General features: G+C 40.7%; 3 protein-coding genes across 4 annotated transcripts; all 3 read left to right on the top strand.

The window, feature by feature from the left end:
- Positions 1-912: 912 nt before the first annotated feature.
- LOC131125784 (regulator of G-protein signaling 21-like) lies at positions 913-3,510 on the top strand. Its single transcript, XM_058067645.1, has 4 exons — positions 913-1,089; positions 1,219-1,303; positions 1,374-1,540; positions 2,940-3,510. Exons 1-4 carry the CDS (start codon positions 1,057-1,059, stop codon positions 3,114-3,116), a joined length of 462 nt encoding a protein of 153 aa, XP_057923628.1. The 5' UTR covers positions 913-1,056; the 3' UTR covers positions 3,117-3,510.
- Positions 3,511-7,435: 3,925 nt separating this feature from the next.
- On the top strand, positions 7,436-10,979 carry LOC131125584 (regulator of G-protein signaling 13-like). Its single transcript, XM_058067251.1, has 7 exons — positions 7,436-7,454; positions 7,526-7,586; positions 8,873-9,020; positions 9,106-9,165; positions 9,249-9,310; positions 9,405-9,571; positions 9,666-10,979. Exons 3-7 carry the CDS (start codon positions 8,926-8,928, stop codon positions 9,849-9,851), a joined length of 570 nt encoding a protein of 189 aa, XP_057923234.1. The 5' UTR covers positions 7,436-7,454; positions 7,526-7,586; positions 8,873-8,925; the 3' UTR covers positions 9,852-10,979.
- A 5,688-nt stretch (positions 10,980-16,667) lies between these two features.
- On the top strand, positions 16,668-23,726 carry ro60 (Ro60, Y RNA binding protein). 2 transcript variants are annotated; one of them, XM_058069197.1, is made up of 9 exons: positions 16,668-16,807; positions 17,390-17,985; positions 18,124-18,344; positions 19,671-19,817; positions 19,899-20,036; positions 20,131-20,247; positions 20,728-20,844; positions 20,981-21,127; positions 21,699-23,725. In XM_058069197.1, exons 1-9 carry the CDS (start codon positions 16,695-16,697, stop codon positions 21,849-21,851), a joined length of 1,749 nt encoding a protein of 582 aa, XP_057925180.1. In that variant the 5' UTR covers positions 16,668-16,694; the 3' UTR covers positions 21,852-23,725. The 2 variants fall into 2 exon arrangements, with proteins under 2 accessions (XP_057925180.1, XP_057925181.1); XM_058069198.1 differs by lacking the exon at positions 16,668-16,807 and adding an exon at positions 16,975-17,148 and having other exon boundaries at positions 21,699-23,726.
- The last annotated feature ends 103 nt before the right edge of the window (positions 23,727-23,829 follow it).

Here is a 23,829-nt window from a genome sequence, read left to right as displayed (position 1 = left end):
TGAAAACATGTGGTCGGTTATTAATTGCTCTAGTAGACGATCCAAAAGCAGTGGTGAACCTATGGGGTGGCCAATAGTGGTCATGGCCACCACAAAGTCTCCGAACACCACACTGACCATCAAGACAATTCAGTTAACCAACTTATTGCTACCCAATGAAAAATGTCTGGCTACGCCATTGCTCAAAGGTATTAGCAAAAGTTTTTAGAAAAAAAGGTTTATTGCGGGTTTGAATTACCTCACAACAGGCACGCTAATCTCCATACAAAACCATGCAAAGCTGATACTCAACTTCCTGTCTGCCTGTGACACCGCTACCTTGGAGAACACATTAATAGCAACACACATGAGCAGTTTTATTCATTCATTCATTTTCTACCTAGTGCTGGAGCCTATCCCAGCTGTCTTGGGGCGAGAGGCAAGGTACACCCCGGACTGGTCGCCAGACAATCACAGGGCACATATAGAAAAACAACCATTCACACTCACATTCATACCTATGGACAATTTGGAGTCGCCAATTAACCTAGCATGTTTTTGGAATGTGGGAGGAAACCGGAGAAAAACCCATGCATGCACGGGGAGAACATGCAAACTCCACACAGAGATGGCCGAGGGTGGAATTGAACACTGGTCTACAAGCTGTGAGGTCTGCACGCTAACCACTCGACCGGCGTGCCGCCCCTCGAGCAGTTTTATGTATGTCTTAAATGGCTTAAATGGCTTATTTACTCTTATTACGACCTGATCCGATACCGATACCACACAGGACGCAAGGTCAAGACTGAGGTTTCTGAGGTGTGGCAGACAAGGAAGGACGCCCTATTGGTCCCAATAACAACACTTTGCATATGAATTTCCATATCTTCCGTTCATGTTGAGGTGGCTCATTTGGATTTGTTCAATCAATGTCTCCCTCATTTCAAAACAATCACAGTCACATCATCATCCCGCCAGTGTATTGTCTACTGTCTCCCGTTCGTTTTCGGACAAAGAGATGGCAATAAAGTGAGTCATTGCATTTTGATTACCGGGCATTAGGTGTTTACAGCAGCCATGTGGAAAATACCAAGGAGGATTTCACTAACTGTAAGTCTCATTTTACACTGGATGTTTATTTTTACAAGTAGCTGCCTGGTCTATCAAATGGAGTGTTTACCGGCCTACTTGATGATGCCCTCACAGATTTGTGATCAATCTCGATGCTTTTTTTTCAAGGCTAGTTTGTGTTGCTTTCCCAACGCCCCACTGGAGGATGTTGACACCTGGAGTGATTCCATGGACAAACTCCTCACTTGTAAAGGTGATTGGTACTTTATTCTAATCCCCCTGCTCCTCTTGTACAGGTTAATATATTTGTACTTTGTTTTCAGCCGGTCAGTTAGCTTTCCGGGAGTTCCTGCAGTCGGAGCACAGCGAGGAGAATATCCTGTTTTGGCTTGCATGTGAGGAGTATAAAAAGATTAAGACGGTCCCAGAGATGATCTCTTCTGCCAACAGGATCTACTCTGAGTATGTCCAAACAGAAGCGCCCAGACAGGTACCTGCAGCACCAAGAGGTCAGAGACTGATGAGATAGAAATACGACATCAGGGTAACCTAGTGGCTGATGCAAAGCTTTTTGTTTATCATTTTCTTACATGTGGCGGTAGGGAGGATTTTTTTACTGTATTTATTATTATATATAACAGTAGAATCATATGACTCATATGTTTCAATGAACTCACTTCCTGGTTGCTGCGGCACATGTATTTCTATTGGAAAGAAGCATATAAAATGCACTTCTGCCACTTTATGGCATGAATTAGTAAATAAATAATAAATAATAAGGGCGGCACGGTGGTCTAGGGGTTAGCGCGCAGACCTCACAGCTAGGAGACCAGGGTTCAATCCCACCCTCGGGCATCTCTGTGTGGAGTTTGCATGTTCTCCCCGTGCATGCGTGGGTTTTCTCCGGGTACTCCGGTTTCCTCCCACATTCCAAAAACATGCTAGGTTAATTGGCGACTCCAAATTGTCCATAGGTATGAATGTGAGTGTGAATGGTTGTTTGTCTATATGTGCCCTGTGATTGGCTGGCGACCAGTCCAGGGTGTACCCCGCCTTACACCCGAAGACAGCTGGGATAGGCTCCAGCACCCCCCGCGACCCTCGTGAGGAAAAAGCGGTAGAAAATGAATGAATGAATAATAAATAATAAATCTTTATTGTTATTTGGCTGCACGGCATTCGAGTGGTTAGCGCGTTGACCTCACAGCTAGGAGACCAGAGTTCAATCCCACCCTCATCTCTGTGTGGAGTTTGTATGCTCTCCCCAGTTTTCTCCGGGTACTCCGGTTTCCTCCCACATTCTGAAAACATGCTAGGTTAATTAGCGACTCCAAATTGTCCATAGGTATGAATGTGAGTGTGAATGGTTGTTTGTCTATATGTGCCCTGTGATTGGCTGGCGACCAGTCCAGGGTGTACCTCGCCTCTCGCCCGAAGACAGCTGGGATAGGCTCCAGCACCCCCGCGAACCTCGTGAGGATAAGCGGTAGAAAATGAATGAATGAATTTATTGTTATTATTGTACTAGTATTGTACTTTTTCTGATTGTGCATAAATATTACAAGTATTATTGCACAAATGTGTTAAAACAAGTCATTTGTTATGGTTACTAGTTACCTACCCCACAAAATATTTGAATTAGTAATGTAACTACGCTTTTAAAAATGTAATTACTTCCCAGGGAAATAAATTATTGCTCTACATTTTTGAAAAACTGTCAACAAATGGCGACTGAAACAGCATTTAGGTCATTGACGTAAATATCGGTGCATCACATTTGACTGTAACAGTAATGGCGTACTCCCTACACTGGTTAATTCATTCAAGATACCCTCCCCTTCTCCAGAAGATCATAGTGAAAGGTGAAAGAAGAGCTGTTTTGATTCCAGATCAACATAGATTGTGGCACCAGGGAGAACATAACAAAGAACATCTCTCAGCCAACCCTGACATCGTTCGACACGGCACAGAAGCTCATCTACAGCCTGATGGCCAGAGATTGCTACCCACGCTTCCTCAAGTCTGACATCTATCAAGACCTGCTGAGGAGAACTGACTCAAGGTGACTGTTTTTAAACCACAGGCGTGCAAAATCTCTCCAAATCTCTCATCTGCAGTAGTGCTCAGTGGATATCCTGACTATCCGGTCTAAGTGAACAGAATGTAGATTTTCTCAACCTGTGTGGCAGTAGACAGTCCAAAACCATTTGCAACTTGTATTATATTTTTATCTTTTTAATTAAGTGAAGGTAATAAAAGTCTTTAAAGGCAGATTGTGCACTGAGATCTATTTTCTCCGCTTCACCTCACTAAAGAACGAATACCCACATGTTAAGTATTATTATCTAACTGAATAGAAATTTAAATATCCATTTATTTTATTTTGAAAAAAATATGTGACTTTTTAAACTTTGATTTCAGTGTGTCTTATTAAAAAAAATGATTGAAAGTTTTCCTTGGTGTCCCACTTTCACATATTGTTGAATAAAGAAGTGTTTTCCCATGTATTCATTTATTTGTGACGGCCCGCCATGTATGCATTTGGACTGCCACAGATACAGTATATTCGTCACATTTATTTTTAAATAGATTTTGCCTTTGCGCTCGCTCACATTATAGTTTGAATTATCAATCACCGTTTTTCACACGTTTCATGGTTGAATATGACATATTATTCATCATGTATACATATTTAACGCATAACTCAATGTGCTCAATACCTCTCAGTACTGACTATTTTTGGACGAGTTTAACTGATTTTTCAAGGCACATAGAATATTGTGTTCTTGGGCTATTAAACGTGATATATTGCAAATGAAATTATCTTTTGTCTAAATATGAGTTTGTTTCTACCTTTCTCTCTTCTTAAGTAAGTAATCAGCAGTAAAACTGTTCTCAACAAAAAAAGGAAAAAAAACAGCTTTTGTGAAAAGATACGGCTTTTACAACTTAAAACTGCACCAAACATGATCTCTTCTATTGTGCAGTTGCATTATCATCTCTTTTTGTCCACTATATGAGGAGATAATACACATTCAAATACTACATTGGTCACTAGGTGTCAGTAATTGTTCAGTGAGACAAGCGTCAGACTTGATTGCTGGAACATCCACTGGGGTGGTGGGTATGCTGGAGCCTATCCCAGCTGACTTTAGGCAACAGCTGAGGTACACCCTGGACTGGTCACCAGTCAATCACAGTGCACATATAAACAAACAACCATTCATATTCAACATTCATACCTATGGACAATTTGGAGTCACCAATTAAGGACGCGGGGCAGGAGGCGAACTGGCCTCAGCCTGGGGCGTCACATCAGGTGAAGACTTGCCCTCGGCTGAGCGTAGAGCCACCTCTGCCTTGGGTGGAGATGTAGCAGGTGCCAAAGGTGACTTGACTTGTGTAGCTGGGGACGACGCTGGGCTCATGAACCCAACTGATTGTGGTTGGAAACAGCTGCACACAGTTCCACTGGGGTACAGCAGATGCATCTTGGCCAACATGGCCGCACAGTCGGGGGATCACATGTTCTCCGGGTATTCCGGTTTCCTCCCACATTCCAAAAACATGTTAGGTTATAGAGCAGCTATATACAATAACACACACAAAAGCTTTCTAGATCTTCCAGAATCTGCACCTCTTTCAAACGCTCCCAAGGACTTCTGGAACCGTAGGTCCATGTTTACGAAAAAGCATTAATAAAGAAACCTACTTCATATTCAATATTGTTGTACACTTCCATTAGGGTGGTTAGCGTGCAGACCTCACAGCTATGAGACCAGGGTTCAATTCCACCCTTGGCCATCTCTGTGTGGAGTTTGCATGTTCTCCCCGTGCATGCGTGGGTTTTCTCCAGGTACTCCGGTTTCCTCCCACATTCCAAAAACATGCTAGGTTAATTGGCGACTCCAAATTGTCCATAGGTATGAATGTGAGTGTGAATGGCTGTTTGTCTATATGTGCCCTGTGATTGGCTGGCCACCAGTCCAGGGTGTACCCCGCCTCTCTCCCAAAGTCAGCTGGGATAGGCTCCAGCTGGGATACCCCCATGACCCTAATGAGTATAAGCGGCATAGAAAACTATTGTATGAATGGATTTTAACCCCAGCAGGCAGTACAGCGTTCTAAAATAGGAGCGTAGGCCTGTACTGCGGAACTTGAGAGTATCAAAGTCATTATTTAATGTCAGTTTGTAAACAAAGAGGAAAAAGACATGTGACCTTTCTGATAAGATTACACCACATCAGAGTGAACAGTTGGTTTTTGAAGACGTCATTTGAGTTCCTTCATGCAAATCTTAAAGTAGATTATTTTGTTATGTTCCCCGCAGTATACAAAATATATGGAGCATTTTAAAAACAAAGTATAAAACATAAAAGATTATGATGTTCTTTAGTCGTGTGTGTGTGTTGTGACTGGAAAGTGTAAGAATGCACAGCGTGCTTTCTCTGTAGAGTTGCAAAAACATTTTGTTCGACTCATTGAATGATTTGAAATGCGATAGCAGCTCCCCTACACAAGGTGCAGACACCACCACTTACTTCCTCTTAGCATTCAAGGATTCTTTTCAAGATAAAAATGACATTCCACGCTTGATGTGACGTAAAAGTAAAAGTAAAGATTAATGGCAGGAGGAAGTTTAAAAAAAAAACAACAATATATATCTCAGAGTCACAGCAATAGTTTACTAGAGGAAGAGGAACACAGTAGGAGATAAGGTGTGTCACCACAGCAACGGACCAGCATGAATTTGGACCCACACTGACGTCTGTCAAATATAAACACAAACACTGAGACAACAGCATAAACCCTTGAATGCGACACACTAAATAATGATGATTAAGGGGCTATCTTTTGAGCACTGAGGATTTCAGTATGAGAGATTTGTGAAATGTTAGGCTGTTGTGGTGTTTTGCAGCAACCAATCACAATTTTTTTGACAAAATCGATCCAGTAATCCATCATTTATCATGGTTCCAGACCCGACTGTAATAAGTGAATTTCAGGGAAGTAGGATTCCCTGTTTATAAATCAAATATTTTCATAGTTGAAACTTGTTTACAACCTTCTAAATATGTTTTTTAAATATTATGAGAGCCCTCTAATTACATTTACACTCATATTATAAAATTACCATTTCGAACAAATGATTTTATGAATGTGAGTGTGAATGGTTGTTTGTCTATATGTGCCCTGTGATTGGCTGGCGGCCAGTCCAGGGTGTACCCCGCCTCTCGCTCGAAGACAGCTGGGATTTTTCCCAACCAATCAGGTCAGTAAAACAATAAATGATATCGATCAACTTTACTTTTTCGACAGATGGATATATGGCTCCATAGCCGTACCGCTGTTGCTATGTAGTTCCCACTCACATACTCAGGACTGTTTTTTTTTTTTTAAAGCGATATATTCTAAATCAAACTATCAACTTCCTCCTCTCAGGTTAGTAGGAACTCACAAAATGGTTAAGTTAGACTTTGTCTATTCTGGAAATTGATTTTGTGGTTTTTGTAGTCTGCATGGACAAATGAGTAATGTACTCCACTGTGTCACTTGTGTTATGTCTGTGTTGGGCAAGTTCATAGTTCTCATGAACTCCTTCAAAGTTCAGTTCACACTGTATAAATATGAATAGTTCACGTTCGTAGTTCAGTTTATTATTTTTTTTTTTTAGGTGAAAAGTGAGAATGAAAGACTGGCGTTGCTTTGAAAAGAAAACTATGACATCCACCTAAAATTGTTAATTAACTGTTTACAATGATGTATTCCCCTAATGGAAGTGTATAACAATATTAAATATGAAGTAGTTTTCTTTATTAATGCTTTTTTCCTAAACATGGACATACGGTTCTAGAAGTCCTTGGGAGTGTTTGAAAGAGGTGCAGATTCTGGAAGATCTAGAAAGCTTTTGTGTGTGTTATTGTATATAGCTGCTCTATAGGAGTCCACAATTTAATACAAAGCACCAAAAATGAGCGTAATAGTGTCCCCTTTAAGAATTGCTTGTTTGTTACCTAGTGTGTGCAATGCTTTGTGGGTAATGCAGTGTGACGCTGCTGGTAAAATGCTGCTGGTAAAATGAGGGCAGTGACAACAACACTCTATTGCAGCAGGAGTGTAAAAAAGTGTGAGTGTGAGTGTAAATATTTCTCATCAGGACCTAAACAGTGGTTCTGAATCTTACATCATCTGAATGAGTTTACTTTCAAGTTCTATATAAACAAATACTTCAGTTCAATGTTCTTACATGAATGAACGTGATCCTTTGAACTAATTCAAGCACTAGTACTGGTTAAGGTGCACGTTACAGACCGTCCCCTGCCTTTGATAATTTACAGGAAATAAACATGAGGAAAGCTTGATGGGTGTTTCTGGTTGACTCGTCTGAGGTCTGTGCAGGCAATGTGGGTTCACTTCCTCTGTCAGTCTGATTTGAGTGGGTGTCTGTCTCCATTTGCTCATTGTGATTTGATAGACTGACGACCAGTCGAGTCTAAAGTCAGCGGGGGATAAGCTCCAGCTTGTCAGGATACATGGTATGTCTGTGAATCATTTCATTCATCCATGCTATAGTATTCTCAGGGCATTGAATCGATCACAACTGGACTGTTCAGGTCATCTTAGAACAGGGGTCTCAAACTCAATTTACCTGGGGGCCACTGGAGCTAGGGTCTGGGCAAGGCTGGGCTGCATCAGGTTTTCCAAAAAAAAAAAAAAAAACGCATTTATTAAAAACAGAAAAATATACAAACTTTTTCAGTGCTTTGGTTCCGATTTTCTACAATAAAAGCTCTGATAAAACATTCCACTGTTCTCAAATATCTTAATTTGTATTTTTCTTCACAAAATAAGATGAAAAATAAATAAACAAATCAAGAATAAAGAAAATCAATCAATCAGTAATAAATAAATATAATAATAATAATAATGATGATAATAATAATAATAAATAATATTATTATTAAATAATATATAGTATAATAATATAATAATAATAAAATTATAGTAATAATAGTAAAAAAAATAATAGTAATAAATAAATATAATAATAATAATAATAATAATAATAAAACGGCAAATAATAAAAACTTGGGTGGGTAGACAAATTATTTTTTTAGATTAAAATTAACAAAGCATTATTAGAGCCCTGTAGACATGACAAAACACGACTATAGTCACATTTATACTCTTTTTATTTACAACATATTGCACAACTGCAGGGTCTTGAGACACATGCTAACTCGCAAACTAGAGAGCTAGCGACCTAAACGGTAGCCTTCAAGTTATTTCTTTTAAACTTAAATAGCCAAAAACTTACCACTTCCACACGGATAGGGAGGATAACTATTAGCAGTTATTTAACATTTAAAATGAACATTAATCAAACTTAATGCTTTTTTCTGGGTACATGATACCATACAGCATCCATATCAAACTTGCGCGGGCCACATTTGGCCCGCAGGCCGCGTGTTTGAGACCCCTGTCTTAGAAGATGTTTTACCGAGCAGGCTTCATCAGTTCATGCTCACAACTAGATAGGACAGCTCTAGTCTGAGGGGATGGTGCAAGATCTATGGCCCAAAAACATATCTCTTCTTTGTCTTAGCAAAAAATGTGGCAAACATTTGCCTATCTACTTTCCACTGTCGCATTTGCATCTCCAGACGAGACGTCCAACTATGTCAGCAGGTTTCAGTACATCTCGTCGTAGCTGCAGCCAGGCGCAGATTTGCGTCATGCTCAACTTCCTCTTTTATTCTGCGGTTAGCCCAAAATTACACTGTGACGCTTATTCAACACCTCTGCCTCTTATATATATAAGCATCACTTGCTCCACGGAACAACGGAATACCACGTTGCTCTTCTTCTGAATACATGTGCGCAAAAAAAGTTGTGCATGTCAAGTTGAGTACCAACAAAGACACACTCCTTAGTATGGACACTGACAAGAACAAACCAGTAAGAGAAAGGTGAGTACTTTAAAGTGATCTTTTTATTAATATGTAACGTGTTTGCATAAGTAATAAAATAAGGCCTGGTGGTTTGTGTGGACAGAAAAAGACACCTAAAGTTTCGACTGGAATGCAGATCATGTCAAGCATCCAGCACTGAAGGGTAGGTCCATAAAAACAAAGATGGTTAAAAATAAATATCTGTAGTGCCACATTAATGTGTCGTACAATTCCCACCATTTGAAGGCTTTGTTTTGAAGAATTGTCCCAGTGGTCACACTCCCTGGAGAGACTTATATCATCAAAATGTAAGTAAATCCATTAGTTCCAGTTCATCTGCAGACTGTTAAATGTTTTGTTCCCTCTATGCACTTACTAACATGGACCTTTTTATCGGATTAGATGGAATAAAGATATTCCAGGCTTTCCTGAAGTCTGAGTTCAGTGACGAAAACATGGAGTTTTGGCTTGTGTGCGAGGAATACAAGAAAATCCGAACTCACTTCAGGATGACATCCAAAGCAAAGAAAATCTTCAAACATTACATTCAGGCCCAGGCACCAAGAGAGGTGCGCACACATGCAGCACCCAACACGGAATGACAGTTGTTGGACGTGGAAGACAAGAGTACAAGTGGTAAAAACCTGCATGTGTGTCTTCCAGATTAATATTGATCACAAGACCAGGGAGCAGATCAGACACAGCCTTAAGGCAGGTTGCACAGGGTGCTTTGATGAGGCCCAGAGGATCGTCTACGGGCTTATGGAGAGGGATTCTTACCCCCGCTTCCTGAAGTCAGACATATACCGGACTTTTCTGGAATCTGTATCCAAATCCGTGACAATGTAAGGACCTTGTCTTTGGCCGTAGACTTTGAGCCTAAATGCCTGTCTTCCTGATGGAAGCTGAGCGTCGGTACAATGGAGTATGAGGCAAAAACCTGCATACATGGGTCCATGAACTCATCTTTGTAGTTTGGACCGGAACATAAGTATGACTGGTGTGGTAAGGCATATTGAAAGTACTGGTTTGGAACCAGATGGGGTGATATACATAAATGTGTTGTCAGTCAAATCAAAGACTAGAAGATTACACATAAACACACCAGGTACTGCACATTCCCAACACTTTAAACCAAAGATGCAAGTCTATGTTACCGCCTTGATTGTACTTCACTGGTATGTATACTTATCTTTCACCTTCCAACATAAAGAGAAGCATCATGTGAATAATTTAGTGTTTGGAAAGACATCTTTCATTTTTCATTTGCAAGCAATATTGGGAGTAACACCGTTATTGTTACTAATGCTGTTGTTGTTTTCCAGTTGTATGTAATCAAATTAATTACTATTTCAAACGTTGCAACACTGCCAGATGTGGCAACACTGTACAGTGGAACCTTGGTTAGCATCATTAAACTGTTCCATAACCAAAACAAACTGTAACCAAATCCATTTTTTTCCTACAAAAATTCCACGAAGCCAAAACAGTTAGTTTTTGTTTTACAATATTTGTCCAATATTTTTCTTGCAATATTTGATGAGTTGGGACCGGCCATGTTGTTTGGTCTAGAGGCAGTGCCACTGAGGAAAAGACAGGAAACGAAACTGGAGGTAGCAGAGATGAAGATGCTGAGGTTCACATTGGGAGTGACCAGGATGGATAGGATCAGGAACAAGTACATCAGAGGGACATTACATGTTAGAGGCCTTGGAGATAAAGTCAGAGAGGCCAGACTGAGATGGTTGGGACATGTCCAGAGGAGAGATAGTGAATATATTGGTATATTATTGGAGGCGACTGATTTGCTGTGGCGACAGAGAAAGAAGAAAGAAGATTTGATGAGTCGGTCCTAATCACCCACTCAGGGTAGATTCTGTCTTTTATTGAATCCCATCAGCTTGTATAAGCTGTCCTAATTAAAATAAGTCGGTGGCAAATGTGTATTTTTTAAAATGGCAATAAAGCTTTTACTCTTCTGCCTTACCTATGTTTGTGTTCAGTCATTGCTACGACTCCTACAATAAGCTAAATATTTAAGACATATTCTTCATATGCAAAATCCAGTATCCCACAATGAGGACAAACAGGTCTCTTCAGAATCGGAAAATAAATGAGTGTATCAACAGACTGCATGAGAACAATTCCATAAATGTTTGGAATTTGTATGACTCGTTGAGCATTTGTCAAAGTCAGAGTCAAAAATATTTTACCAATCCGGCTGCACAGACATTGGTTTATAAAGATTAGTCCATTTTTGAAAAATGTTCTAAATAATTATGACAGAAAAGGAGCCTATTTGTAGCATTACAAGCATGAAAACAAAAGCTTATCTGTATGTGTGTGTGTTTGTGTGTGACACGGATACGAGGAGGAAGTGTGAAGGCCCACATCCGTGTTTGGTATCACTTCTCATCCTTGTGGCTGCACACAGACTGACAGGCAATTCACAACATCAGTATGCAATGAAGCCCTAACTAAAAACTCCCTAATGTTACTAGTGATAATGAAGTGAGATCTGATATGTCACACCATATAACATTTCTCAACATACTATATAAAACAGCTGGGGATCAAATATTCACTACCCCTATTGTACAGCATACACAGGGCTCTAATTTCGGGGCGCAGCGCACCAGGGGAGGAGTGCACGTTTTCAGCTTGGCACAGTGACAATTTTGTGACATAATAGCCCCGCCAAAGGTGCTGAGAAAGCTTGCCAGCTTCGACCTGGTTTATTCAGGGCGCAGGCGAAGCGCAGTCTGCATAATGGTAAATTGGCTGACAGGCGCACAGTGTACCCACGTCACCAAAACCTCACAGGCATATTTTTGTGTCATTTTGTGTCTTTGCCACTTGCGCCAGTAGGTGGGTTGGAGGCGTGGGTGCGCTGCGCCAGACTTCGCTGCTCAACCCGTTGGCACTGCATAAGCGTGTAGGTTTGGATTTTTTTCTGTACTGCATATACAATACTTTTCTGAGTTGGGCATCAAGCTGAGTTGAATGTAGCATTCATAGAGTGAGCAAAGTTTTCACGTGAAGTGATGGAAATGTTCTGGTTTTCATAGGTTTTTCTATTGGGCCTCGGTATTAGGGCACTCTGCTGCATGTGACGTAATCCCTGAGAGGCTACTGAGCGGGCGGCTTTATGAATTAGTGTTGCCAAAGAAGTAGCGAAAGATATGTACATAGTTAATCCTCTGACGCTTGCTGAGTTGAAGTCTCATAAAATTGGGGACGTCAAATTCCCGAGTTGTTGCAACTTTACACAGCATATTTTTCCCAAACTTAACAAGCATCTGTTCTCAAATTCCTGTGTCATTCTCTTTTTGGAATCATTTTTTTTGTTGGTTTTTTAACCTTCCTTTGGAATTTGTGTCTTTTATTATAGATTATATATGATATACTGTATTATATATTATATAGATTGCATTATTTTGTAATATAACAATTTTCTATCCATACAGAGCAGGTATATTTTAAATGTATTGAAATTATAAGGCATAGTACTGTATCATTTGAGCATCGCAAATGATGTCCTGGTTTTCAATAATGAAAATGTGGTCACCCTCAGCATACACAAAAGACCACAAAAGGTCAATCAATCATTCAGGTGTCTGTATTTGAACCTGCAGTATACTGGAGTTATGTAACATATTCAAAATAGCTAATGCGACAACAGCGGTTACGGTTATGCTGACCAAATAGGTTTTATGCAAAATAAACATTGCTTGATAAACAGCGATGTATACAAAACATTATTCTTTTGTGAATCGTATACATTACCAATACCAACCCATTTTAGCTGAAGTGCAAAGGGGTCGCTAATGTCAAATGCCTCAATGTCAAATTCCTGGTATAATACACGTCAAAAGTCAAACAAATCTTTAAGTCAAACGGAATGTGCAGGACTTTGATAAGACATAAAAATAATCAAGTGAATTATGTAATGTAACACCACAAGAGCACCATAACGGCAGAGGAGAGAAGTGTGATGATTACCAAATACATTTGAGCATCTATTCATCAATTTTCTTCCACTTATCCAGGTTTAGGGGCAAAAGCGTAAGCAGAGAAGCCCAGACTTGCCTCTCCCTGGCTACTTCATCCTGCTCCTGGGATCCTGACGCATTACCAGGCCAGTTGAAGGCTCTAATTTTGAGCTGGCGCAGGGTGACAGAGAGTGGCGCAGCCCACACAGTGATAATTTGGTCCAGCGCACTACTGTGCGCAGCCAATTTGGTCGACTGGACTGCTTCGAGATGGGCGTGGCGGTGCACCAGGGGAGGAGTCCGCATTTTTAGCACCAAAGATGCGCTGAAAGCTTGGCAGCTCCGACCTCGTCTATTCCGGGGCACAGGCGAAGCGCAGGCGAAGCGCAGGCGAAGCGCAGGCGAAGCGCAGGCGAAGCGCAAGCGAAGCGCAAGCGAAGCGCAAGCGAAGCGCAAGCAAAGCGCAAGCAAAGCGCAAGCGAAGCGCAGGCGAAGCGCAGGCGAAGCACAGGCAAAGTGCAGGCAAAGCGCAGGCAAAGCGCAGCCTGCGCAGTGGTAAATACAGGCGAAATCAACATTTTCTAAGTGAAAACTAATAAGCACAATAAAGAAAATCATGACATCGAAACAGGATGACTTTTAGCTTTATTAATGTACATGCAAGGAATGAGATGGCAAGTGGGGGATAATGTTTCTACAGTTCATCAACACAGAAACACAACTACTTTTGACGCACTTGTATGCTAGTGCCTCCTCTAAGGATGCATGTAAACAGAGGTAAAAATAGCATGACACACACAGGGAAAAAGGGCCTGTGGCTCAGAAAGAAGCGTGATGTCTTGACATCACACAGCGATGTTCCACTCTGCCTTCTATCATTTTCAAGAGCCAGACTGGATGAAGTGATGAAGCTGCTGGAATCTGAATTTGACTGGGGGAAAAAAGCCACGTAGTACATTATTTTCTGAATGTATGGCTTTATGCAAACCGTATCAATCTTCCAGTTAGAATAGAGAAGATGAATAGAATTAATATTAAACAATGGACGGGATTTGTAAAGCATCTTTGGACCTACAGACTACAAAGAGAATGTAAGTATTTTTAAGCATAATTTTTAATAACAATTTTCCTATTCATGTTTACATAGTACAGGGTGATTGAAAAGAAACTCCCCATTTTAAAACACTTTAAATACATATGTGTAATATTTTTCTATTTTTTTGTAGGTTCCATGATGTATGGGAATTAAATGTATGTTCTTGTTTTTTTTTACAATTGTCGCATGTTTCCACTTGTAGGCCACCGTAGTTATTACTCATAAAGAACTAATTTATGGGGGTATAGATTGTGACTTGTCTGCTGGGCCCCGTTTCACAAAGCAGGTTTAGTGAAAACTCGGAGTATGTTAACCCTGAAATGAGGGAAACTCTGAGTTTTCCGTTTCAAAAAGGGAGGTAAGTCAAACCAGAGACAGAGGAGTAACTCCAGCCTGTTTCACAGAGAGAGGTAACTTAACCTCGGTGTCAGTTACTATGGCAACAGACTCTGTGAACATAACCTGGTCGGGACCAGGTTTTCTTCAATGAACCTCGAGTTTCTTTCTGTCTCCGCCCTCTTACGCTACACACGGTGTGATTCATTCATTGTCGCGCGTGTTTAAAGCCAGTTTGGTCGTTTTTCATAATCACCATCACCAACAGCAGTAAAATAAACAGAAAGACAAAAAAAAATTATTTGGTCTTCTTTATTTCCTACAAATAAGAAAAGAAAATGGTTTCTTACTTTTTAATTGTTACAATCATCAACACAATTCACCTATGACCATGCACCCACCTCTAACTTGTGTTTTAATAATTCAATTTCCAGATCCGTTTTAGTTATCTGGCGGTCCAGCAGCACCATTTCTTTTTCTGTTTTTTGTACTGTTTTTAATAAATGCACTTTGTAGATTTCTTTTAGTGGTAGCTGGGAACACATAAGGATGACATTATACAGTTGCACATGAATTCCACTGAATTAACCTCTGGAATTTACTGAATACGTATCTCACTGAGTCAATCTGTGCTGTGGAGGTTGAGGGACCCTCTTCCTGCTGCCCAGCCATGCTCTGTTAAAATGGATAAGAATCCGTTAATACTTCAGTGTAGGCTAAAAGTCAATATAATCCACAAAAGCATGTAAACACATGTGAATGGAGAGGAAATCAGTAACATCAAGATTTTACCTCTGTAGGCCTCTCAGGCTCCCTCTCAGACACCACAGAGAAGGCAGCAGACATTGTGGTCCCATCATCTTCATCATCCTGTTTAGAGTGTTGTGTTTCACTATGCTATACTTTAAATATGGCATCATCTCTGGACTATTGGCTACTTACAGTTCAAGTGGCACATGGATCCACTAGACCAAGTACGCCTTCAGAATCTGTTGAGACAAAAGAAAAACACATGAAAGGGAAATTAACATTGAACTATAGGCCCAAAAGAAGTTTGAGGCCTAGGCCTATTACATCTTATCAAGGCTGGTGGCTCCTGTGTAATCATGTCCGAGGATGAGGTTCCTCCAGGGATCCCCTCTGCGACTGGCCTCCCGACAGTCTGACTCATGGCCAGCTCCTCTGCCTCGGTCAGACGTGGTGGGGGTGGTCCTCCGCCAGTTTTGCGGGCAGATGCCCGCTTTGTGTTGGCTGAGTAGAAGTTAGATGTTGCTTTTCATATGTCTGATTTAACTGTATACAGGCGAGGACATTTATGTGTGTGAAAACAATATTATGTTGGAGATAATGCACACTGAAACAGCCGCTGAATGATATTTAGTGGTAAACATGATTAAAAAGAGGCACCCTGACTGTTATGCTGAGGGTTTACCTGTTTGAACAATGTTTTTATATTTCATCTTCAGCTGCTTCCACGTTCTTTTTTCGCCGGTGGGATTACATCTAAGTGACATAAATTGTAGCTGTAACACCATTCTACTTGTTTGCATCTGTAGCCTAATATTATTGTGATTACATAAATGTATATAATAAATTTAAACTTACGCATTGACTCGAGCACTAATCTTCTTCCACGCCGACTCGCGTTCTTTCGCTGCTGCAGCCGTGTTGCTTTTCTTTTTAAAAACGCTTTCAATGTTGCTTTTCTTTTTAAAAACGCTTTCAAATTTGCCGTGTGACCGCATTAATATATCCAGTTCCAGAGGACTGAAATATGACGATCTTTTCTTATCACTCGTTGCCATGGTGAATCGAGGAAACGGGGCTCCATTGATCAGGGCTTTTTAAAGTCGTGGTGCACGCGCTTAACTCAGAGTGAACAAACTCTGTGTTGATTGAACCAATTGAAATCACCTGTTCTGAAACCCGTAACTCAGAGTTTCCTGTCTCAGAGTAGATCAACTCAGAGTTCAGGGTTAGACTCCAGAGTTGGTTGAACCTGCTTCGTGAAACGGGGCCCTGAAGTATTCCAATGTGTACCAAATATGTTGATAATCGTTGTCTGCTGCCATCTAGTGGCCTGTAAGGTGATGTAACTGTTGTTAAAAAAGAATAAACTACAAACCTAGACTATGGTCGAGAATGTAATGGTCCAGAAGCAGGGGAGGGGGCGGTAATACACAACAAAGGATTACAAGAAGAAGAAAAAGACGAAGAAGAAGACAAAAACTACAACAATGGGGTGTGCAGTTTTTCCATCCTATGTAAATGAACTCAGTTTCCCATCATCTATTGCGGTGCAGTCTCCAGTTGTCTCCCCGAATATCCGAGGGAGGCCTTTCAACGGATACATACATTGAACCCAGTGCTCCTAAATTGCAGTAAGTGTATATTATATGATATATATGTGTTTGGTGCTATGTTTTCACTAGCATGAATCACTAGCATGAGTGTTACGTAGCAAAGACAGAACTTAAGTCGCTTTAACTTAGCAAAGTCGCTCGCACCTGGTCCAGACTATATCCATCCAGCCTCCAAAGGACCAGCTGTCCGGTCAACGAAAGCTAGGACGTTGTACTCTTATTTATGCGTACATTGGGGTATTAAATGTTTGAATATATGATTTCACATTAAGTCATTATGTCGCGTTTCTTCGCCAACATTATCTTCACCATACTCGGTTCCTGTCTCAACCATTAGCATAGTTACGATAAACTATCAGGTTTGTTGCGTTTACTTGGTTGCCTGCATCTGTCTTTGTTGTATCATCTTGCCTCTTAATCGGCTTTAATCTATTTTTGTCAATGCACTGAGGCTAACCGTTAATGTTGACAATGTTTATACGGCACTATTTAGTCAGCCAGTGAAGACTAGATCTGTCGATGACATATTGTCCATCCTAGGCTTTAATTTTTTCTGTGATTGATTTGTTTTTATTTAATCTCATTTGCCTCTTTATTCAGGTTGCCCTCCTGCACGACAATGGAGACAGCCGGATGTTCTGTATCAAGCAACCACACTTTAAACTCCTCAGGTAATGGCTGTCAATGGGAGGTCAGTGACAACATCAAACTGTGTCGCTTCCTCTGCTATGGCTCGGAGGGAGACAAATACACTGCAAGAGAGGAGACCCATCCCAGCATGGACAGAGTGGGATCCCTGCTTACCCTGCTTCAGGAAGGCCAAGGTGTTGAAGTCGTGGAAGAAATAAAAAGATTTTCTCAAAATGGGCAAGCAGTGAGACTTGACCCTTGCATTTTTGCCTTGGCTTTGTGTTCGCAACACTCTGAGGTGAAGACCAGACAGGCGGCTTTCAAGGCGCTGAAGGAAGTTTGCCAGGAACCTGCCCATCTTTTTTCTTTTATTCAATATAAGAAACAATTAAAAGAGGACATGAAGTGTGGAATTTGGGGACGTGCCCTAAGGAAAGCTGTGTCTGACTGGTACAACGGGCAGGATGCTATGAGTCTTGCTGCGGGTGTGACCAGATGTAAACAGAGAGAGGGGTGGTCACACCAGGATTTACTCAGGCTCTCTCACACCAAACCAGCACATGAAGGTAAAAACTATGTATGCTACTTTTTCCTCTGTGAATGCTGCGTGGTTAGTTGAAGATTTTCGAATCATGAGAATCTGTAAATTGTTGTCAATTGTTGTAAATTGTTATTTCCCATGACTGCATGTCTGTTTCTTCTAGCTATTGCCTTGATCAGCAAATATGTAACAAAGGGATGGAAAGAGACCCAAGTGGCGTACACTGATACGGACAACTCAGACGAGGTTGTCAAAGTGCTTTCATATCTTGAAGTGGTCGAGAAGGTCAAGCACAGTTGTGACGAAACAGAAGTCATCAATTTGATTGAGGAGCACAAATTGGAGAGGGAGCAGCTTCTTACAGATCACCTGAAGTCCAAATCAGTAAGCATTTGTTTGCATTACTTTTATTGTATTGAGTCGTAGTGAAGCATTGAATTCTTTCCATCAAATCAGTTCATGAAGGTCACAGTCTCAAGGCTCCTTGTGCTCTGCTAATCCATCTAGTGGATAAAAAGAATAAAACAAGGCAAACCCTTAGAATGACATTGTTTCACTATACAGCCGTCCCTTGTTTGTTGCAGTTAATTGGTTCCAGATACGTGCATTTCCATCAAGTAGGATTTAATATTAATAATGCTGTTGTCTCATCAACTCTATTGCAATCTACAGTAGCTAGCTGATGTCACACACGTCACTTCCCAGGCCCCGCCTCTCAATGGCGCACATTTACATTTCATTTCATTTTCTACCGCTTTTCCTCACAAGGGTCACGGGGGTGCTGGAGCTTATCCCAGCTGTCTTCGGGCAAGAGGCAGGGTACACCCTGGACTGGTGGCCAGCCAATCACAGGGCACATATAGACAAACAACCACTCACACTCACATTTGAGACATTCGTGACATATTTTTTATGCCATGACTTACAGTCTGAGGTATACGAGTTGATGAATATAAATTCTAGTGTCGGTGAATATAATTAGGTAGCACACATGCAAAGTATTACTGGGTTTCGCAGTCAAGACATACGTACCTCCTTGTCTTCTTCACTGGCGCCACCATGTTATCCCTTAACATGTCACGACTACTTGTAAATTAGATCAGGACTTCATCAGTGTGAATTTCTGAGTTAAGTAGCACTTCAACAGGCTACCTAATGGAAAGACTTTGAGTCAATGTTGATATTTGTCCAATACCACCAAAAAAAACAAAATAACTATCTGATTATATCGGTTATGCTGTTCTATTCTAACAAAGTAGCAAAGAGTAGGAGTGATGTCCCAATGTTAGCATTTTTATCTTAAACACCAAAAAAACGTGCAAAACTTGTCATGCACAAGTTTCCCGCGGGGGCACAGAACTTTAATAAGTTTAATAATACGCCCAGCCTCATTGAGCATTTGAAGCAGCATCACAAAATACAGCATGAGGATTTTTTCTCTAAGCAGTCAGAATCAGGGAAGTCAAACAATAAGTGACATTTGTGTCATGCCAATGTTACGATACAGAAGGCTGCAATATCGGTATGAAGTAACTTCTAAACGAGAACCCGATACACACTTCACGACATACCTCCTGGATTTCTCGACACACAATCCTAATCCCAATCCACCCATTACTAATGATGCAGATTTGTTTTCCTCTTAAGATCTCATACAGTGTGCATGTTTGTTACATCGTCGACCCTCTTATGAGTGTGCCTTTTTTCAAGGTTTGGCGGGCGTTGTTAAAGGAAATGCCTCTCCAATCTGTACTAAGGATGCTGGGAAAGATGACGGCCAAAAAGGTGCTTCAGCCTGACAGCATGGAAACACGAGCACTGTGTGAGAGAATCCAGAGTGAAGCAGCGCTAAAGAAGGCATGAAGAAAAGTTGTGCTCAATCACTTCTATGCTTGATATGTCTATTTTGTAACCAATGGTAATTGTGTTTTTTTCTAGGCTGTTGTACACCCTTTCAGCATCCAACTGGCTTGTGAAAACTACAAAAGAGGCCAGGGCTATCAGGGTAAAACAAAATGGGCAGCTGATAGCAGTATCCTCAAAGCCCTGGACTCCGCCTTTTATAAGAGTTTTATGGTAAGTTGTTTGCGTAATCAAAACCTGAGCCTCACTCACAAAGAAGACAGCATCCATTTTGACCAGCTAACACAAACAAACTCTTCTTTGCCAGAATGTGGAGCCAGCCGGTAAAAACTTTGTTGTGGCCGTTGATGTGAGCACATCATTGACCAGTGTTGTCCCGGGGACGTCAATCAGCACTGCAGTCGCTGCGGCAGTAATTGCAATGGTGAGACATGTAATTACCACTGGAACAGCTGCTCATTCAATCATGGTTTTTGGACATCCCTTCCAAATTAAGGAGTCTGATGACATACTTTGGATACATCATGGTTATTTTTACTCACTGGCTCATCAGGCATGCCAAACTCTTCCAGAAAGGAATGTTTGTAATGTTACAACAGACAGTATGTCCTGCATCACTTTGATTGGTTTAGTATCTGTGAACTGACCTCCCAATTTGTTGTCATTGTGCTGTTACAATAGATTCAGCTAATGTTAGCAGTTAAACTTTGCCAAATCGCTGTCTTTAGTGATCGTCAAACATAAGTGACGTGTGTGTAAAATGGGGCGTGGCTAATGTGGCCAGAGCACAATGCTTGGACGCACAGTCAGAAGTTACGCCCTACAGTGACAGTTAATTATGAGATGTTTTGATTTCTGTTTTTGTAACACTTTGTTTGAAGACCTTCCCTGTGTGTCCATACAGGTGTTTGTAAGAACAGAGGCTAACACGCATGTGCTGGCCTACTCTGAAGGAGCTTTGAAGCTGTGCTCTGTATCTGCTGACATGACTCTGGCGCAAACTACTGATGAACTAGTAAAGGTACCAAACCTGAAAATTGTTTTCAAAAAGTAACATTGACTGCCAAAGACTACAGATGAAAGTTTTATGCATCTTGTGTAACGGTGTCAGGAGAGCAAGTATCTTGTTGTTGAGCGCTGACCTTTGCATGTTCCAGATTCCTGGAGGGAGCACTGATTGCACTCTTCCCATCACATGGGCCACAAAGAAGGGCAAAGCTGTGGATGTGTTCATCATTCTCACCAACAACCCAGTGTGGACTTTCACTGCCAGCCCAGTGGAGACTCTGAAGAAGCACAGACAAGTACATTTAGTTTGCTCAATAATATCTAAATGAATGATGAGTAAGAGCTGGTATTTCCAAAAGTGACCACAGCAAAGATACTACGTTAAGTCATATTTACTGCATAAGTGTTCGTTCATTTTCTACCGCTTTTCCTCACGAGGGTCGCGGGGGTGCTGGAGCCTATCCCAGCTGTCATTAGGCGAGAGGCGGGGTACACACTGGACTGGTCGCCAGCCAATCACAGGGCACATATAGACAAACAACCATTCACACTCACATTCATACCTATGGACAATTTGGAGTCACCAATTAACCTAGCATGTTTTTGGAATGTGGGAGGAAACCGGAGTACCCGGAGACAAGCCACGCATCCACGTGGAGAACATGCAAACTCCAGACAGAGATGGCCGAGGGTGGAATTGAACCCTGGTCTCCTAGCTGTGAGGTCTGCACGCTAACCACTCGTCTGCCGTGCAGCCTGCATAATTGTTTGTATTGTTAAATCACAGATGCCAAATTAGCTTTTTGGATACTGTAAATCTCAAAACAGTAATGTATGTATATTTTTTTGTGTGCATTATCTTTACAGAAAACGGGATGCCATTCCAAGTTGGTGATGTGTGGGATGACATCAGTCGGACACACCATTGCAGACACAGAGGACCGAGGCCTACTGAGTATTAGCGGCTTTGATCTTGGTGCCTTTAGCGTCATTCGTAACGTAGCACAGGATCTAATGTGAAAAGTGTTTAATGAAGGAACACAGCTGAACGATTCGGCTCAGAATAGAATATAGAGACAAAGTGTCCAAAGTGGACAACACTCTCAAAATATAATATGCATATGTTTTCTTGCTTGGAAAAAGCATATAACATATGATTGCATATAGTGCTGCTAAAACTTGAGCTCAATCAGCAACACTTTTTCATTTGCTGTTGAAATGCTGAGACACTTGAGGACCATCAACATGAAGACAGATGGCGTCATGGTCGTACACTGCTACTGAATGTAGCATCATGTAAAGTTTAGTGGCTTTTGATTGGCTGTAGTGATGTGCTTTATGCAGAGGCTTAACAGCAGATGTAGCCTATTTTTATTGGAAAGGTATTTACAGAGTTAGAGTGATGACTTAGCAAGACGGGTGTGAAGGTATTTTCCAAGGGTATTCCATTTCCAGGAAAAGCAACAATTTTTACATGTTAAATTCTCAGATTTGTGTTCTGAAATGTTTTGAGTACATTGCTGTTTACAGTTACATTTATTCACAGGAGTAGTGTATCAATAGTGGTATATTTTTTCATACCACAATGTCAAATTAATTTTAAGACAAGTTGAAAAAATGCAAGGATTTACATTTTGCACAGTTGAATTTTAGGGAGGTTGTAAGTAGCGCTTCGGAAAAGGAATGGGAGTAAGCAGCTGATGTTCATCAGCTGATTCAAAGTTTAAGACCGCTCAGACTTAAAAGCAAAACATTGTTGCCATGTCCAAATTTGGACATTTTCTGGTAGGTGGTCACACTGTCATGATCTCACGGTGGCAACACACTCTAGCTTTGAGCGTGTAATCCTTGTTGTTACTGGTATGGAGTGCAGTCCTATAACCATCAGAAGGCATCTGCAAGAGAGGTTTTAAGAACAAAAAAACATATTCAAATACCTCGGCTCCTTCAACATTACAAAATTGCCAGTTGTACCAAACATGTGACATTGAAAGGTGGAAGAAAGCTTCATTATCTGATGAGAAAAGTTTTAACCTTGATGGCCCTGATGGTTTCCAGCTTTAATGGCATGACGAGATCTCACATGGGTATAGCGGAGCTTCCAGTTGTTCAGGGGTGTCAAACGGCAGCTGGCTATGTGGAGATGTAGCTGAAGGGGCTTGTCTGTGGGCTAATGACTGGGTTTTTCAACAGGACACTGCATAACCTCATTTTGACAGACATCCTGCACATCCTCTGTAAGATCTAACAGTATAAAATGTAAATTGCACATTTTCAACACTTTTTAAAATTTTGATCAAGTCTACCTGTTCCCTTTATGTTTAGGTATAAATGTTGGTGTCCTTTAATGCAGTAGATGCATTTGGATTTCTTTTTTATTTTAGTAGTTGGAGGAATTGGGTGTTCTCAGTATTATGTGCATCACTTAAAAAAATCCAATATTATATTTTTAACAATGGGAAACCTCATGGAGTGTTTTATAATGTAGCATTTTATGTAAGAAACAAATATTAAAAGATAAAAAAAAAATACTACCCATGGAAATTAAATGAAACTGGATGTATTTGCTAAACTAAAAAAATCACAGCACAATGTTATTGTAGTGCAAAAAATGTTTTGTTCGGTCAGGTAAACATACCAATTGCCACAGTAACAAATGACGTACTGTTGTTTTTCATCTAATACAGGTGCAAATTGACATTGAGTTAAATGATTTCAACATGATCTAGCCAATAAACAAAGTGATGCAAAAGAGAATTGTGGGTTTTGGTTGTAATGCAATCTTTCATGGTGAAGATGTGATACAACTTGTTGCGTGTTTTTTAATACCTTGCAGCACATTTTACTGTTACCATCTGTATGCTGCTAAGTATTTGACTGTAGTGCCTGTAAGTGCTGAAACCCTAATAAACACTAAGATACTCTTCGTGTTGTAATGGTTTGACGTCATGGAAATTATGAATAATATTTGCAGTTACGGTTCCAAATTTGGGCGAAA

The sequence above is a fragment of the Doryrhamphus excisus genome, chromosome 3, assembly GCF_030265055.1.
Source record: "Doryrhamphus excisus isolate RoL2022-K1 chromosome 3, RoL_Dexc_1.0, whole genome shotgun sequence".
Taxonomy (NCBI): Eukaryota; Metazoa; Chordata; class Actinopteri; order Syngnathiformes; family Syngnathidae; genus Doryrhamphus; species Doryrhamphus excisus.
This window is presented reverse-complemented; position numbering and strand designations above follow the sequence as displayed.

Coding starts and splice junctions, on each gene's coding strand:
- LOC131125784 (XM_058067645.1), top strand. CDS start 1,057: ATGTGGAAAATACCAAGGAGGATTTCACTAACT. Junction 1,304..1,373: donor CAAACTCCTCACTTGTAAAG/GTGATTGGTACT, acceptor CTTTGTTTTCAG/CCGGTCAGTTAGCTTTCCGG. Junction 1,541..2,939: donor AAACAGAAGCGCCCAGACAG/GTACCTGCAGCA, acceptor TTTTGATTCCAG/ATCAACATAGATTGTGGCAC.
- LOC131125584 (XM_058067251.1), top strand. CDS start 8,926: ATGTGCGCAAAAAAAGTTGTGCATGTCAAGTTGAGTACCAACAAAGAC. Junction 9,021..9,105: donor AACAAACCAGTAAGAGAAAG/GTGAGTACTTTA, acceptor TTGTGTGGACAG/AAAAAGACACCTAAAGTTTC. Junction 9,311..9,404: donor GAGACTTATATCATCAAAAT/GTAAGTAAATCC, acceptor TTATCGGATTAG/ATGGAATAAAGATATTCCAG.
- ro60 (XM_058069197.1), top strand. CDS start 16,695: ATGAACTCAGTTTCCCATCATCTATTGCGGTGCAGTCTCCAGTTGTCT. Junction 18,345..19,670: donor ATCACCTGAAGTCCAAATCA/GTAAGCATTTGT, acceptor CCTTTTTTCAAG/GTTTGGCGGGCGTTGTTAAA. Junction 19,818..19,898: donor GTGAAGCAGCGCTAAAGAAG/GCATGAAGAAAA, acceptor GTTTTTTTCTAG/GCTGTTGTACACCCTTTCAG.